This window comes from Camellia sinensis, chromosome 5, assembly GCF_055761805.1.
Source record: "Camellia sinensis isolate YWXY chromosome 5, ASM5576180v1, whole genome shotgun sequence".
In the NCBI taxonomy this organism is placed as follows: domain Eukaryota; kingdom Viridiplantae; phylum Streptophyta; class Magnoliopsida; order Ericales; family Theaceae; genus Camellia; species Camellia sinensis.
Window position 1 is genome coordinate 34,905,290 of NC_138965.1, and position 16,288 is coordinate 34,921,577.

The window sequence follows — 16,288 nt, forward strand, 5'->3', positions numbered from 1 at the left end:
TGTTTTCATTTTTTTTGGAAACTCAAAACAAAAACTTATTTGGTATATGGTTTTCGTTTTCAAAAAAATGAAAATGATTCCAAAATGTTTGGAAATGGAAAAACAGACTTTTTACTTATTTTCAAAACAAGTTTTCATTTTCTTTTTTCTCCCCCACCACTTCGGGCCACCACCTACTGCTAGCCGGCTTGCTACCAGAGAGCTCCAGCAATCTTTTGGTGACTCTACAGTGACAGCACGTCAGGCCACCACCCACCGCTAGCCAGCTTGCTGCCAGAGAGCTCCAGCAACCTTTTAGTGACTCTATAGTGACCACCCAATTACCACTGTGACCTCTGACAACCTTTTGGTGGCTCTCTAGCCACCCCATGACCTTTGGCCACATTCCAGCCATCAAGTCCGGCCACCCCCCCACCACCAGTCACCACATCCATCCACCCTCCACCATCGGCCACTACCTTCGGCAACTCACCAAACATGTTTCTCTATTTTGTTTTTATTTGTTTTCAAAACATTTTTATATACCAAACAAGTTTTTTGTTTTTGTTTCTTACCAAAAAAAAAAAAAGGAAAAATTATGTAAACAGAAAATAGGAAAATGACAACGTTAACAAATGACCCCAATGTTTCATTTTCATTCTTTACGAGCCTCTTGCCCATAATGGAATCCATCTTCAGGTCTTCGCAAATGTTTGTTTGGACCTAAATTATTTTGTATCACAAGAGAATATCACAACGTAATATATGTAGGATATGGCACCACGGATAATAACATGGTTAATTATATGTCTTCTTGCTTTGTTGTAATGCCTACTCTCTCTCTCTCTCATGTGCGTGCACGCACTCACACACACACACAAATGCTTGGTGACACTCACTAGATTGGTGTCACGGTTCATATTTCACTTAAATGCCTGATTGATGTGGTATAAAACACTACCCAGACAGTGTTCCCTGCTTTATTAATAATAGCTGTTTGGAATTGTCTTTGTTTATTCTCCTCTTTACTTCCACATAAGAATTGTTAAAAGTAACTTCTAACTATCAGCTTGTCAATATAGGGATCTATCATACAACAACGGTTTGACAGGATCTCTTCCTCGATCAATTGGAAATTTGACTAAGTTATCAAACCTGTAAGAAATTTTTTTATTGTTGTTATACTATGTTGAATCTGTTGATTACTGAGGTCAGTACCCCATTACAAAATAATTACTTCTACTTGCATCTCAGAATGCTGGCTAGTTGCGGTTTCAGTGGTCCAATTCCAGAGACAATAGGATCTCTGCAGCAGCTGAGCGTTTTGTAAGGATTTGGACTTTGTTATTTCTGTTTACTATGAGAATCAATGTATGTGAAAGCTTAATGTGGAAGTATCAGCCATTTTAGGTTCATATTCTTGTGACATGATTCCATTCTCTGACATAATGATGAAATGGCAGAAATCTAAATTAACTCGGTATAAGTTCAAGTTATCAGATAAATTATTTAGTCCATGGTTGTTAGAATTTTACAATTCACTATTTGATTCGTGTAGTTGAACCTTGAATTGAGTGAATTTTACGATTCAGTTGTGATTCACTGCCATTCAAGCGATTCAGTTTTGCTTGCATAATGCATGAAACGGCATCATTTTCACAAAATAATAAAAGAGATCAACTAATTATATTGATATATGTGGTTTTACATATATATACATATATACTGTGTAGTTATATTGATATTTATTTCATTTTAAACACTGTATGTGTATTTTTATAGGTATATATACGTATCTAAAATCATATATTATGCTAAATAATGTGAATCTTACAATTCACGGTTTACTATTTTAGCAAAACAATTCACGATTCGATTAGTGATTTGACAACAATGCTCTTAAGTGATTGACATGATCAGTAAAATGAGATGGACATCAACTACAACCTTTCACATACTTTTGACACAATGATTGACTGCTCTTTCCATAATTTGATCTTAAATATTTCCTTTACAAAATTTTGTTGAATTTAGGAAATAAGGATATTATATTTATAGTAGTTTGTATAAATACAATCGCGGATTTAGTGCCTTAATTATTTTGTTTCCTAGTTTGTAATATTAATTCATTATATATACATGGCTCTACCTCATTCGAAGGTTAGCCAATACCATTCTTTTCATTCTTTTTGGTATCAGAGCCAAAGAACAGAAACCCTAGCCTGTCCCTCACCTCTGTCGGCACTGCCCAGCACCACCTAGCTCCATCGACAGCCTCCTTCCCTCTCCCTAAGCCTCCGACAGCCTACCCACCTTTTCTTCTCCACCCAATAAGCCTACCCACCACTTCTAGACCACCCGACAGCCACTTCCCGCCACTGTTTTCCCCTCGACAGGTCTCCATCACCCCTACCGAGGCTTTAGTAGCTCTCAACCCCGCCTTTCCCTAGTCCTGAGTGCTTCAGCAACCCTTCTATGGCGGTCTAGGTTCTCCTTTTCCCTTCTCGGTGTGTTGTGTTGATGTATTAAGCACCTTCTTCTGTTCTCTTGATTCATCGGGCTATCGGGTTTGTCCGGGTTTGTTCCCTTTTTGAGTTTTTATTCGGATTGTGTTGCTATGTGTTTTGCAGCCTTTATCATTCCACCATGATTGAGCCACCTACTGTCACCTTTTCTGAGGTACCCACAAAACCCGTTCCAGTTGGTTTTGATTTTTTTTCTTTCTCATCACACCCTTGTTCATTATATTACAAGTGTGGTGTTGAATGGTAAAATTTTTGTTGCCTAGAGCCGTTCTCTTAAACTCTATTTAGGGGGGAAGGGGAAGGCTTATTGGCTTTTATCTACTATTACCTAGCTAGCTGAGATAAACTCTACACATGGCCAGTGGGATATTGATAATTGTACCATCTTAAGATGGACGTTCAACTCCATGGAGGATAGGATTTATCACATGTTTCTTTATTGCAACATTGTTTTGAGTCTATGGTGCGGCTTGTCACAGATGTATGCTCATGTTCATAATGATGTTTGAATCTTTGAGCTCTGTCAGCATATTGCTCGTGCCTCTCAGTCTACTTTGGTCTCTCTGCAGCGGAGTTTTTCAGATATCTTTAGGCTTGTTGGGAATAATTGTCTCAATATGAGCGCTTGATTGAGTAATCGATAGACGCGACCTCTCTCATGTCCAAGCGACTTGCTCGACTATACACTTACTAGTTTCTGATGGGTTTAAACTCTGAATTTGAATCTCTTTGAATTCAAATTTTAAACACATCACATATGTTGTCTCTCTACGAGGCCTTTGCCACCATTGACAATGATAAGTACCGTCGGCGATTGGTTCAGCCTAGCCTTCCTCCAATATCTCCAATTGTATCTGATCGGATGGCTCTTGCTGCAAATTTTGGTTCTCGGGGGGGCGGGGGGGTCTAGTGGTTCAGTTATTTGTCATCATTGTGGTGCTCCTGGCCATGTTAAGGCTCATTGTTTCAAACTTCATCATGAGTTGAGGCAAGAATTCTCTCGCACTCGAGGCACTGGAGCTCCTTGCATTGATGCTCTAGTGGAGACCACTCCTATTCCTACCTCTCCCAGTGTCCCTCATTTACAGTAGCTGCAGACTCAAATTGGTCAGTTCTAGGAGTAGTTTGGATCTCTCATTGCTCATTCTCTTGGCCTATTATCTTCCTCTACTACCACCCTTGCCACATGTACTTCTATTGCTTTTCATGTTCGGTCGTTTACTAGTCCTTCATGAGTTTTGGATTCTTGGACTAATGATCATATGATGGGTGAGTTTTCCTTTCTTTCCTCTCCAGTCTCTACTACTACCAGCCAATCTGTTTGTCTTGCTGATGGTTCTTCATCTTCTATACATCATAAGGGTATTGTGTCTTTATCTTCCGATATTACTCTGTCTTCCGTTTTGCATGTTCCTAATTTTGTCTATAATCTCTTATCTATTAGTCGGCTTGCCAAAACTTTTAATTGTGCTATCATATTCCTACCGTTTTCTTGTCTTTTATAGGACCTGAGTTCGAAGAGGATTTTTGGCATGGGCTATGAGCGTGATATACTTTACTACGTTGGGGATCCACTGGACCAACCTTCTTCATTTACTTTAGCTAGTCTTTAGGCATCTGTTTTGCCTACTTCCATATCTTGTGTCTTTTCAATTCAAACTTTAAAATTATGACACGCCTGTATGGGTCATGTTAATTTTCAATATTTATGTCAACTTTTTCCGTTATTAAATAAAACTTATAAGGATTCTAAGTTTCATTGTGTGGCTTGTGAATTGTCTAAACATACCCGTACTAGTTATATACCTCAGATGACATGTGCCCCTAGTGCTTTTGATTTTATACATTTTGATGTTTGGGGCCCTTCTCCTGTCCATGCTCTTTCTGGTCATAGATATTATGTGACTTTTATTGATGATCATACTAGGTGCACGTGGTTTTATCTGCTTCACTGTAAGTCTGATGTGTTCCCTATTTTTGTTTAATTTTTGCAAATGGTTAAGACTCAATCTTGTACAGTTGTTAGGAACATCCGTTCTGATAATGGTGTGGAATACATTTCAAATGAATTTTGTTCCCATCTTAATCAGATAGGTATTCTTTAACAACTTACGTGCCCTCGCACCCCTGAACAAAATGGTGTTGTTGAACATAAAAACCGTCATATTATGTCTGTTGTGTGGTGTCTTCTTCGTGGTATGGGTGTTCCCAAATCATATTGGCATATAGCTGTCCTTGCTACTGTCTATCTGATTAATCAGACACCTAGTCATGTGTTGCATGGTCTTACTCCGTTTCATGTCCTTGTGCCCAACACTAGTTTGGTTCTTCTCCGACTATGTGTCTTTGGGTGTACTTGTTTTGTTCAAGATTAGAGTCCCACTCGTATTAAGTTAGATGACAAGTCTATTCATTTGCGTCTTCATAGGATATTCTTCCATGTCCAAAGGGTATAGGTGTTTTGATTCTGTGTCTGATCACTTCCACCACACTTTGGATGTTACTTTTTGTGAGGATCTCCCATTTTTTGGTACTAGTCCTCCTTTGCTGGCTTCCACTCCAGTTGCTTTCAGTGTTCAACCTGTTCCTATTTTGGATGAGTTTGTTTCCCCTCCTTATTTCCCACCTTCACCCCCATCCTCCCTCCCATTGCATGTATACTCACGTCACCTTCACTCTCAGCTACACTCTGTCGTCTCTCTGATCTTTGGGTCAGGTATTCTTCCCCTTTAAATACGGCCCTTCCATCTCCTCGTCATAAGCGACCTCGAGATCGGCATCCTCCAAATTGTTGGGGTTATTTGAGTAGTACTAATCATCACATTTCCCAGTATCTTTCCTATGATTGAGTTTTAGATTCCTATCACTCTTTCCTTCTTGGCAAACTTGAGTTGGGAGTCTATTCCTCGTTCTGTGTAAGAGGCCCTTCAGAATCCTAAATGAGTTGTGGCCATGCAGGCTGAGATGGCAACTTTAGAACAGAATCACACTTGGGATCTTGTACCTTTACCCTTGGGGAGAGCATAGTTGGCTGCAAATGGGTGTTTACTATTAAGTATCTGGCTGATGGCTCTGTTGATCCTTACAAAGCCCGTTTGGTGGCGAAGGGATTCACGCAGGTTCCTGGCAAGGATTTTAGGGCTACTTTTGAGCCTGTCGCCATGCTTACTCTTGTTCGTCTTCTTATCTCTCTTGCAGCATCACATTCTTGGCCTCTTCATCAGCTTAATGTCAAGATTGTGTTTCTTCATGGGGATCTTCTTGAGATGATTTACATGGCTCCTTCTCCTGGATTCCGGTCTAAGGGGGAGTATTTGGGAAAAGTTTGTCGGTTACGCAAGTCTTTGTATGGCTTGAAACAATCTCCACAGGCATGGTTTGGTTGCTTTAGTTTTGTTATCATCTCCATGGGATTTGTTCAGTGCTACTCATACCATACTTGTTTCATCCATCATAATTCTGTGGGTCAGTGTGTAGTCTTGTTGGTTTATATGGATGATATTATTCTCATAGGCGATGATTATGTCGGCATTGGTCAAGTAAAGAAGTATTTGGGCCAAATCTTTGATATCAAGGGTCATGGGTGTCTTAAATATTTTCTGGGGGTTGAGGTGGCTTGTTCACAGTAGGGGATATCCTTGTCTCAAAGGAAGTACACTCTTGATCTACTTTAGGATACTGGTATGTTAAGGTGTAAACCTAATATCAAGCTCACATTAGAGTCTGGCGAGTTGTTAGAGGACCCAGGTATGTATCGGTGTTTTGTTGGCTGTCTCATTTATTTGACCAACACTAGACTTGACTTGACCTGACATTTGCAGTTAGGATTGTGAGCCAGTTTATGCATGCACTTTGTACAAAACATCTTGATGTTGTTCATCTCATTTTGAGGTATTTGATGACTTCTCTAGGTTTGAGATTATTCTTTATAGTTGGTTCTCAATCCACGCTTTCATGTTTCATTGATGCTGGCTATGCATGATCTAGAATGGATAGGGTTTCCACTTTTGGCTTCTGTACTTTCTATGGTGATCATATTATATCATGGAAAAGTAAGAAGTAAGCAGTTGTTTCTAGATACTCTGCAGATGTTGAGAATCGGGCTATGACACAGGGAACATGTGAAATTTTATGGCTTCACTCTATTCTGGTCAAGTTGGGATTTGAGGAGACTACTTCTTCCTCTTTGCTTTGTGACAACAAATTTGCGATTATGTTATCTTCTGATTCGGTAGCCATGAGAATACCAAGCACATCGAGGTTGATATACATTTGATTAGAGAAAAGGTTCGGACAGCTATTGTGAGTCCATCATTTGTCTTCTTTCTGAGCAGTTAGCGGATATGTTCAAAAAGTCTATGAGCATGTTCCTCTCTGGGTCGGTCTGGTCTAATTGACGTCAACTGACTCACATGGGTTTGTAATATTAATTCATTATATATACATGGCTATACCTCCTTCAAAGGTAAGCCAATACCATTCTTTTCATTCTTTTAATTTTCCATTGATAATTTGATAGTATTGCAAAATGTTATATTCCTTTCCACAAATTATTTTGGTCGTATGTATTATTTGGGCTTCCTATAAAATCCTAATATTTGCACCTTTCAAGAACAAATGCTCCCACCCTCTGACTTCTCTAGGTGAACCTACTTACTCCCTCTTCATGCTTTTAAAAGATAAGAAAATTTTGAGCATGGAACCATTTTTTGGTCCTTTAAATCTTGCATCAGAAACTCCAATCTTTTAATTCATATCATCATGTTTCGATTCCAGAAATTTTCTGCTGAACTTTGCATGTACTGAATGTTCTAGTATGGCTTACCTTTTATTGTGCAGTTGCATGCCTTGGCCTATATTTCAATTATTTCATTCTGTATTCTGCAGGTCTCTGTCTTCCAACAGCTTCAGTGGTCCAATTCCACCTTCAATTGGTAACCTCTTTAATCTTTATTGGCTGGATCTGACTGGCAATAAGCTTTCTGGAACTATCCCTGTCTCTAGTGGGAGCACACCTGGTCTGGATAAGCTGGTTAAAGCAAAGCACTTGTATGTCTAATATCTCTCTCTCTCTCTCTCTCTCTCTCTCTGTATTTAAGCTAACTAAAAATCTCTCTCTCTCTCTCTCTCTCTCTCTCTCTGTATTTAAGCTAACTAAAAATTTATTTGTTGTTTATTTCCATACACTAATGACCTTAGATTCTTTATACTATTCACAGTCATTGTGGAAGCAATCAGCTCTCTGGTGAAATCCCATCTCAGCTTTTCAATTCAAATATGTCTCTTATACATGTGTGAGTTCCTTTGGACCAGCTATTTATTCATGCAACAGTGCTGCGGACCCCCAGCAACCCCAGCTCCACGTGGGGGGCTGTGAGAGCAAGACTAAAAAAAAAAAATAAAAAATTTGAGCCAATCAAAAAACAGTGGGGGTGGTGGGGGTGGGGGGGAAAGGGGGTCTGGGGCATTTTCCTTATTCATGAGTCTCTGGTATGCACTTGAATGACAGAACAACAGGTTATGCATTTATGTAGTTTGCTTACCCGTATGGCAAGTATAAGCAACAAGCTTTCATGGTGACAAAGAGAACAACATTTGTTATGAGAATAATATTTTAAATATACATTTGAATGAATTCATATATAATGACAAGTCCCTCTCAATTTTGCCTTTTAACAGTTGACAGCAAGGGTGCTCTCTTCTTTTTTTATTTTCTATTTATTTATAATATGATGAGGAATGTTGGACTTAATTTCTGGGCAGCCCGTTTCACTCAATCTGGGCAATAATTTCATTATCATCTTGTGAATTAATTTGAGCAGGATTTTTAATGACAATCAACTCAGTGGCAAGATTCCTTCAACGCTAGGACTAGTGCAGACTTTGGAGATATTGTGAGTATCTCTATCACATACCCAATTAAAATCATAATAAGATGCTAGCTGTGAATACCCATTAAACTTTTTGATTTGAGTATGTAGTGTTGGCAATGCATTTGCCTGGATAGGAACTCATTGGTGGACCTATCCAACTTTTCCATTTTAAGCTCAGCCAAAAAAAAAAAAGAAAAAAAAAAAAAAAAATAGCTTCTATACTCGTTTCCAGGAAGTTAGCTTGTGCTGCATTAGGTTTTCAGCTTCAGTCTTAACTATGAGAGGCTTTTGATTTTTCACTTTCAGGTTCTTGTCGAACAATCAACTGACTGGCCCTTTGCCCAATCTTACTGGCTTGAATTCTCTCAACTACGTGTAAGTGCTAACAATCTTGCTGACTTAGGAAAAAAGGCATCATGATTCTCAAGCATTTCATTAATGGATGTCTTGTTAATTCCTTCTTTTCCTCCTTCTGAAGCTGATGCGCTTTTCCCACTTTCATCTCGTTTTCATAATTATGTTCAATACATGCTACTTTGACCAAAATATTTCTTGCAGGGATTTAAGCAATAATACTTTTGACAAGTCAGATTTTCCTCCATGGGTGGAAACCTTACAGTCTTTGGGAACATTGTACGTCTCTCTCTCTCTCTCAACACTCACATACAAAAACAACATAGCAGAATTTCTTTGAATTATTTGAGGTATGCTATTGGGGTCCTTCTCCATTATTTACGTCTAGGGCCTTATATTTTGTTGCATCATAGTGGATTAGTTATCATGCCTCTTCAATCATGTGTTTTGGCCTTCTCCTTGTCTTTTGAAGTACTTCAACTTGAAATATTTCCTTCCTTACTGGTGTTTCCTTGGTCTTTGCTGCAGACAACCGAAACATTGCAGTCAACTATCTTATAATGTTCTCAATTTTGTGTGAATGAACTTGTTTCAACCAATCTTTTGTTCTCTGCCACTTGTTCATCCAAGCATATTGCATTTCATTTAAGAAAATTATAGAAAATGTGCTTTGGATAGCCTCCATTATATACAACAATGCATGGCTACGCCGATGACCTTATAGACCTCTCAATGTAGGCTCTGTTTGGCAACAATTAAAAAAATTACATTTTTTAATAAATTTTGTCTCAAGTGATTTTGTTTTTAAACTTTTTAGGTCCATCTTGTTTAGGAGGATCTATAAAGTTTTTTTAAAAAATAATAATAATTTAAAAATCCAAAAAAGTTTACTAAAGATGAGATTTTTTAACCAACTTTTTAAATTTTTTTAAATTTATAATAAACTTTTCAAGTTCATCTAATCTAGTAGAACATAAGTTGCTAAAAAAAACAATTACTATATTCCACGTAGTCTTATATGTATATGGTGAACTTTGTTATCAGAATCTTACGATTCATGATTCGATTTGCAATTTTCGCAAAATAGATGTGAATCTATGGGTGAATTTATTTTGGAAGTGATCTCTAATGAATCGCACGATTCATAATCGATTCACGATTCGATTCACTTTTTACGATTCATGCAATTTTTGAAAATATCATATCCGACATATTTTGATTATTTTTTTTCTCTTTTTTTTTAATTAAATTGACATAATACAACTTGTAATAGTGTTTAGTACGAAAATAACCAATTGGTGTAGGACGAGTAAGGATTACTTTCCTACAAGTAGTGAGCCTGGGTTAAGTATACTGGCAGCAGTAATAGTAGACTTGTAGGGCTGAATTTGGTGGGATTTTATGACTGCAGAATTATTTAAAAATTAGGAGTATAAGGGTTTGTAAAAGGGTAGGGTTTTGGGAATGAAAACACACGTGTTTAGGGGTGGTTGGGTGGTTGTTTTAAGCATTGCGAACAGTGACATGAACAGTAACCTTGCTGGATAGAAGGAGGAGAAGAAGAAGGAGAAGAAGAAGAAGAGAGAGAGAGAGAGAGAGAGAGAGAGAAAAGTGCTTCACCCTTACAAGGGATAGAGGCCAATCACGCAAACACAATCTTAAATTTTCAAAATATATCAACTCTGCCCGAATCATTGAGATTACACATCTATTTGTAGGCTAAAGACACTCCTAATTCTATAAGGACTATAGCTCAAATTTAGAAACTAAAACTATTTACCAACTACTAATATTTTAGACCAACTATGACTTCCAATTCTACTTCAATCATAATAGGAAACTTTAATGACTTCTAATTCTACTTCAATATCAATATAGGAAACTTGGACTTTTGACCACTAGGATTATTTTAGACATAATAAAACCCATATATAATATCCCATTTAATAACTTGACCCAATATAAAACCCATGGGCAAGCTTACAACCTATGTCTAGCAAAACTGAAATTACCATAATATCCTTAACTACTACAACCTACTATAATGACATGAAGACTCAAGATAATTCGAAATCTTTAATTCTTGATCCCTTAAATGTGCTTCATGTGAAATTTCAGATTTGTTCTTTTTCTTCTTTCATAATCTTCATCTTTCTCCCCTGCATTCGAAAAAACTCGACCTCGAGTTTTATAATGTTGAAGTATAAGGATTATGGAATCTTGCATTTGCAACCATTCAAATTGATTGTTTTGAATGAATGATGAGAAAATCAGAAAGTTCAATGTTGTTATCACTCCATTAACCACAGCAAATTTATTAGGAATAATACACTCAATGTGAACTTCATTTTTCTTATGAAAAGCAAAAAGTTCAGTTGCATTCACATCATTTTCTTTGACTTCCTTTGCTTTTGAACCTTGATCATGACGATCTTTCATGCATTCTTTAGTAAGCAAATTAATTTTTGCCTTCGTTTCTTCAATATCCTCAATGCTAGCATCTTTCATAGTTTCTTCAAAATTTTCTACACTATCAACCTTTTGCTCCTGGATATTAGTCTTTTGTAAAACAACAGTCAACAATCCTTCCATAGAAGCTTTCAATCCGTTCAAAGTTGTCTTGATAGTATGCACATCACTCTTTATTGTTACAAGATTCTCCTTAATTATCGCGAAATCCTCCTTTAACATCGAAACATCTTTCTTAGGAGCTTTATAATTTGTTGATGAGGCTTCAACCTTCCAATTTAATTCAATACTTGTCAACATTGTAATAAAAAAAAGAAATTTCATCAAAAGATTGGCAACGACCAAGGTAGGATCTTGAAGCTCTGATACCAAGCTGATGTAGGACGCGTAGGGATTACTTTCCTACATGTAGTGAGCCCGGGATAAGTATATTTGCAGCAGCAACAGTAGACTTGTAAAGCTGGATTTGGTGGGATTTTATGACTGCGGACGTATTTAAAAAATAGGAGTTTAAGGGTTTGTAAAAGGGTAGGGTTTTGGGAATGAAAACACAAGTGTTTAGGGGCAATTGGGTGGTTGTTCTAAGCATTATGAACTGTGGTGTGAACAGTAACCTTGCTGGATAGAAGAAGAAGAAGAAGAGAGATGTGAGAGAGAGAGAAAGAGAGAGAAGTGCTTCACCCTCACAACGGATAGGCCAATCACGCAAACACAATCTTAAATTTTCATAATATTAACTCTGCCCGAATCATTGATATTACACATCTATTTATAGGCCAAAGACTCTCCTAATTCTACAAGGACTATAACTCAAATTTAGAAACTAAAAATATTTATCAACTACTAATATTCTAGACCAACTATGACTTCCAATACTACTTCAATCATAATAAAAAACTTTAATGACTTCTAATTCTACTTCAATATCAAATTATGAAATTTGGACTTTTGACCACTAAAGATTATTTTAGACATAATAAAACCCATATATAATAACCCATTTAATAACTTGACCTAAAATAAAACCCATGGGCAACCTTACAACCTATGTCTAGCAAAACTGAAATTATCATAATATCCTTAACTACTGAAACCTACTATAATGACATGAAGACTCAAAATAATTTCAAATCTTTAATTCTTGATACCCTAAATGTGCTTATTGTGAAATTCTAGATTTTCTCTTTTTCTTCTTTCCATGATTTTCATCACCAATAAATATACATGATTTGTTGTTCTTTTGGAGATCCGATAGTTTTTAATAGGATCCAATTAGATTGAGTCAGACCCAAAATTTTTTTAACATTTTTTCTCATTTTTTTTCTTAAAAAGAAATCATAATGTATATTTTAAAGATGTTTATGGATAAAGTCACTTGAAATATAAATTATCTATTGCTATTATATTAAAAGAAATATACTTCAATATTACATGTATGAGGACTGTTAAACCTAATGGTTCTGCAAGTTCTTTAGTATTGGCTCATTGTTATTTGTAAATGTATATATGTTTATGAAATATCAACATCGTTGCTACGTTATTGTTACTTGAAAATCGAGAATTTGTCTTTATTTACTTTTCTTTATTAAGAATGATTGAGAAGCAATATTTATAAAAAGAAAAAGATAAGATAGTGATCTTACATAGGAACTATTGTTAATTTCTTACCTAGTAGACTGTGCAATCATTATTCAAAATAACATTTTCATTTATTTAAGTCTAAACATTTTATATTTATAAGATATATTTAACAACCAAGTGTGTAGACATATTTTTCTAAGTAATTTAGGAAAAGTGACTGAATCTTTACGGTTCACAATTTGATTCGATTCGAGATTCGATACAAGGTCATTTCGATTCATGATTCAATTTATGATTTGACAACTATGATGGTGAATACAATAGAGAACATGAAGAATGTTTTTGCCTTTTCCCTTTCTCCAAGTTGTGCAACATTGTCTTAAAAAAAAAAGGCAAGGAGAACATGTGTTGAGGTGATAAGTGTTGGAATGTGTCCCACATCGCCTGGAGTTGCCCCTTCTGTGCTAGTTATATGGTTCTAATTTCCCTCTCCTTAATACCTGCGTTTTAAGGAGAAGTGTGGGTTAGGTTTTTCAACTTGGTATCAGAGTTTGGTTGGGCCTGTGACTAGTGGACTATTTGTCCAGCTAGTGTGTGTTGTGGTCCCGGAGAATGTGTTGGAATGTGTCTCACATTGTTTGGAGTTGCCCCATCTGTGCTAGTTATAAGGTTCTAATTTCCCTCTCCTTAATACTTGGGTTTTAAGGAGAAGTGTGGGTTGGGCTTTTCAACTCATGTTGGAATGTGCCCTACATCGCTTGGACTACATCGCTTGGAGTTGTCCCATCTGTGCTAGTTATAAGGCTCTAATTTCCCTCTCTTTAATACCTGAATTTTAAGGAGAAGTGTGGGCTGGGCTTTTCAATTTGGTATTAAAGCTTGGTTGGGCCTGTGACTGGTGGGCCGTTTGTCCAGCTAGTGTGTGTTGTGGTCCAGAAGTGTGTGTTGAAATGTGTCCCACATCGCCTAAAGTTGCTCCATCTGTGTTAGTTATAAGGTTTTAATTTCCCTCTCCTTAATACCTGGGTTTTTAAGAGAAGTGTGGGTTGGGCTTTTCAATTATAAGGAAGGGTGATTTCCATGAACTTAACTGATGATATGACTTTAAATAGTGCCAACTAGTGGAAATTGATTCATGTAGCTAACCCCAAGTAATTGGAACAAAGGTTTGTTGAGTTGAGCTGGAGTTGGTATGACTTCTAACATGACATAACACTTTTTTTTTTTTGATCAGCAAAATGAATCTTTGTTGATAAGAATCAAGGATAACCTTACATCATACATCAATAAAGAGGATACAAAGATCAAAGGGTAGTGCCATAAGCATCACAGCATAATCAAGTTATCCCAACTAGGTGGGCACAACAGGACATGTCCAATCATTTGCAGCACCAACCGAAAACGAAGGTTGAGGAGAAATCAACCAAGAGATAGAAAACAACTAGTAACAGTGCTGAAACAAATAACTGAAAACAACTAGAAAACTTCCACTGATGCACAGCTCACAGAAGGATCACAAATCATGCACCTGCTATCTTCTAGTCAAAACACCTCTGCCCCTAATCGAATACAGGTTGTGCACCAACTCATTAAGAAGCACCGACACGGACACATGACACAGATACGACACGGACACACAGACACGCCAATTTTCAAGAAAATTAGGACACGACACATGTGAGGTATGCACAAAATATATATTTATTATATGTCATATATAAATATATCATTCAAAAATAATAAAAAAATGTAATATAACACATTCTATAAATTTACATTGTCTTTTTTCTTTTATTATTGTATCCTAAGTTATTTAGTTCAAACTTATAATTAATTTCATGTATGTCTAATCCGTGGAAACGTGTGTCCTCCGAGGGTCCAGACCTAAAAAACTTTTTAGAAAATAGAACACGTTTTGACGAGTGTTGGACACATGTTGGGAATTGTCCAATGAGTGTTGTTGTCTGACACAAACACGACATGGGCATGCCACCTTCTTAGAAGTGTTCATGCTTCTTAGCTTGATATTGTACAAAGACTAAATTTATAGTATTTCTCATTCTCTTCTGTTTTTTATTTTTTGGGTGAGTCAAGTTTCTAGGATTTTGTGAGAGAAGTTTGAAAAATGAACTCACTTATTTTCTTTGTTGATGTCAGCTACCTAAAATTTTGAGGTAAAATTGATGTAGGCATCAATCTTTCAATTTTGTGCTTGCAATTTTACAAAGAGCTTCAGCTAAAATGAGAAGGTTCAAAGCACTACAATTATGTTTCAGCTAACATTGTACTTGCAGAGTGATGGAAAACACAGGACTTCAAGGTCAAATTCCAGTTGCCTTCTTCAACCTTCCACTGTTAATGAGAGTGTGAGTATTAGTTTAATCTTATATATTGCATTTCATATAATCATCTAGAATCAAAAGTAATAAAAAATGTAACCTCCGTGGGTTCTAACATTATTGATTCTGAGTTGTATATCTTACATCATGCCCACTATAATCAAATCAATTTCCTTTGGCATGTCATGTCAGTGTATTGAGGAACAACCGCCTTAATGGCACTTTGGATACCGGGCCCAGCTGTAGTGACCAACTGCAACTTATTGATTTGCAGAACAATTCCATAATTGACTTTGTGCCGGGAATGCGATTTAAGTCTGAGTTAATGTAAGTAGTAAGACAGTTTTGGCCATTCTATCAGTAAGATGGTGTCAAATAACTAAATTAGTTCCTTTTCTGGAAGTTATATGCCTGTGTGTTGGGATCATGGATTTGGGTGAGGATTTGGAAAAGGAAAGGAAAAAGCAAGGAAATGAAGAAAAAATTTAGCTTATATTTCATTCACATTTTCTTTTCCCTTTCCGAATCCTTGCTCAAATTTATGATCCAAACACAGCTGTAATCTATTTGCTGTTCTTTGCTTTTTTCATTTTATAACCTCATTGGTGTACTTTCTATTATTTTCTGTAGACTTGTAGGAAATCCAGTTTGTGAGGGAAAACAAGGGATAAAACCATACTGCAGCATTCAACAGTCTAATTTCTCATATTCAACACAACCAAATAATTGTGTGCCCGTTACCTGCAAATCAGATCAAATATGCAGCCCCAGCTGTAGATGTGCTCTTCCATATATGGGTTCCCTAATCTTGGCAGCTCCTGCCTTTGATCAAGAAAACTCGAGTATCTACATGTCTCTCGAGAATTATCTGATGAGTTCTTTTCGTTCCCATCAACTCCCTGTGGATTCAGTTTCTCTGAGTAAAAATTCATATTCCCCCGTGCTAAGGTTAAAAATGTTCCCATATGGTGTAGACCGTTTCAATCGAACAGGAATTTCTGGAATTGGGCTTGTGCTGCACAACCTAACAACTCCCTATTCTGATAAGACTTTTGGACCCTTAAGTTTCATTGCCGATCAATATGTGTATTTTGCAGGTATAAAGCATATACATGTGAGAGAGAGAGAGAGAGTGAAAAAAGAGACATACTTACATCAATGTCTTTTT

The 16,288-nt window shown here is 36.7% G+C and overlaps 1 protein-coding gene across 10 annotated transcripts in view; it reads left to right on the forward strand.

The window, feature by feature from the left end:
- The window catches only part of LOC114276496 (leucine-rich repeat receptor protein kinase HPCA1), a 33,197-nt gene that overhangs the window by 4,887 nt on the left and 12,022 nt on the right, over positions 1-16,288 (forward strand). For 8 of the 10 annotated variants that reach the window (XM_082868544.1, XM_028218420.2, XM_028218480.2 and 5 more), the window contains 10 exons: positions 1,062-1,136; positions 1,234-1,305; positions 7,392-7,553; positions 7,724-7,798; positions 8,327-8,398; positions 8,684-8,752; positions 8,936-9,010; positions 15,076-15,147; positions 15,313-15,447; positions 15,751-16,217. In XM_082868544.1, coding sequence (XP_082724670.1) covers positions 1,062-1,136; positions 1,234-1,305; positions 7,392-7,553; positions 7,724-7,798; positions 8,327-8,398; positions 8,684-8,752; positions 8,936-9,010; positions 15,076-15,147; positions 15,313-15,447; positions 15,751-16,217 — 1,274 coding nt within the window. Of the gene's footprint in view, positions 1-1,061; positions 1,137-1,233; positions 1,306-7,035; positions 7,148-7,391; positions 7,554-7,723; positions 7,799-8,326; positions 8,399-8,683; positions 8,753-8,935; positions 9,011-15,075; positions 15,148-15,312; positions 15,448-15,750; positions 16,218-16,288 lie in introns of those variants that run through there. The other 2 variants (XM_082868543.1, XM_082868548.1) reach the window with 2 other exon arrangements.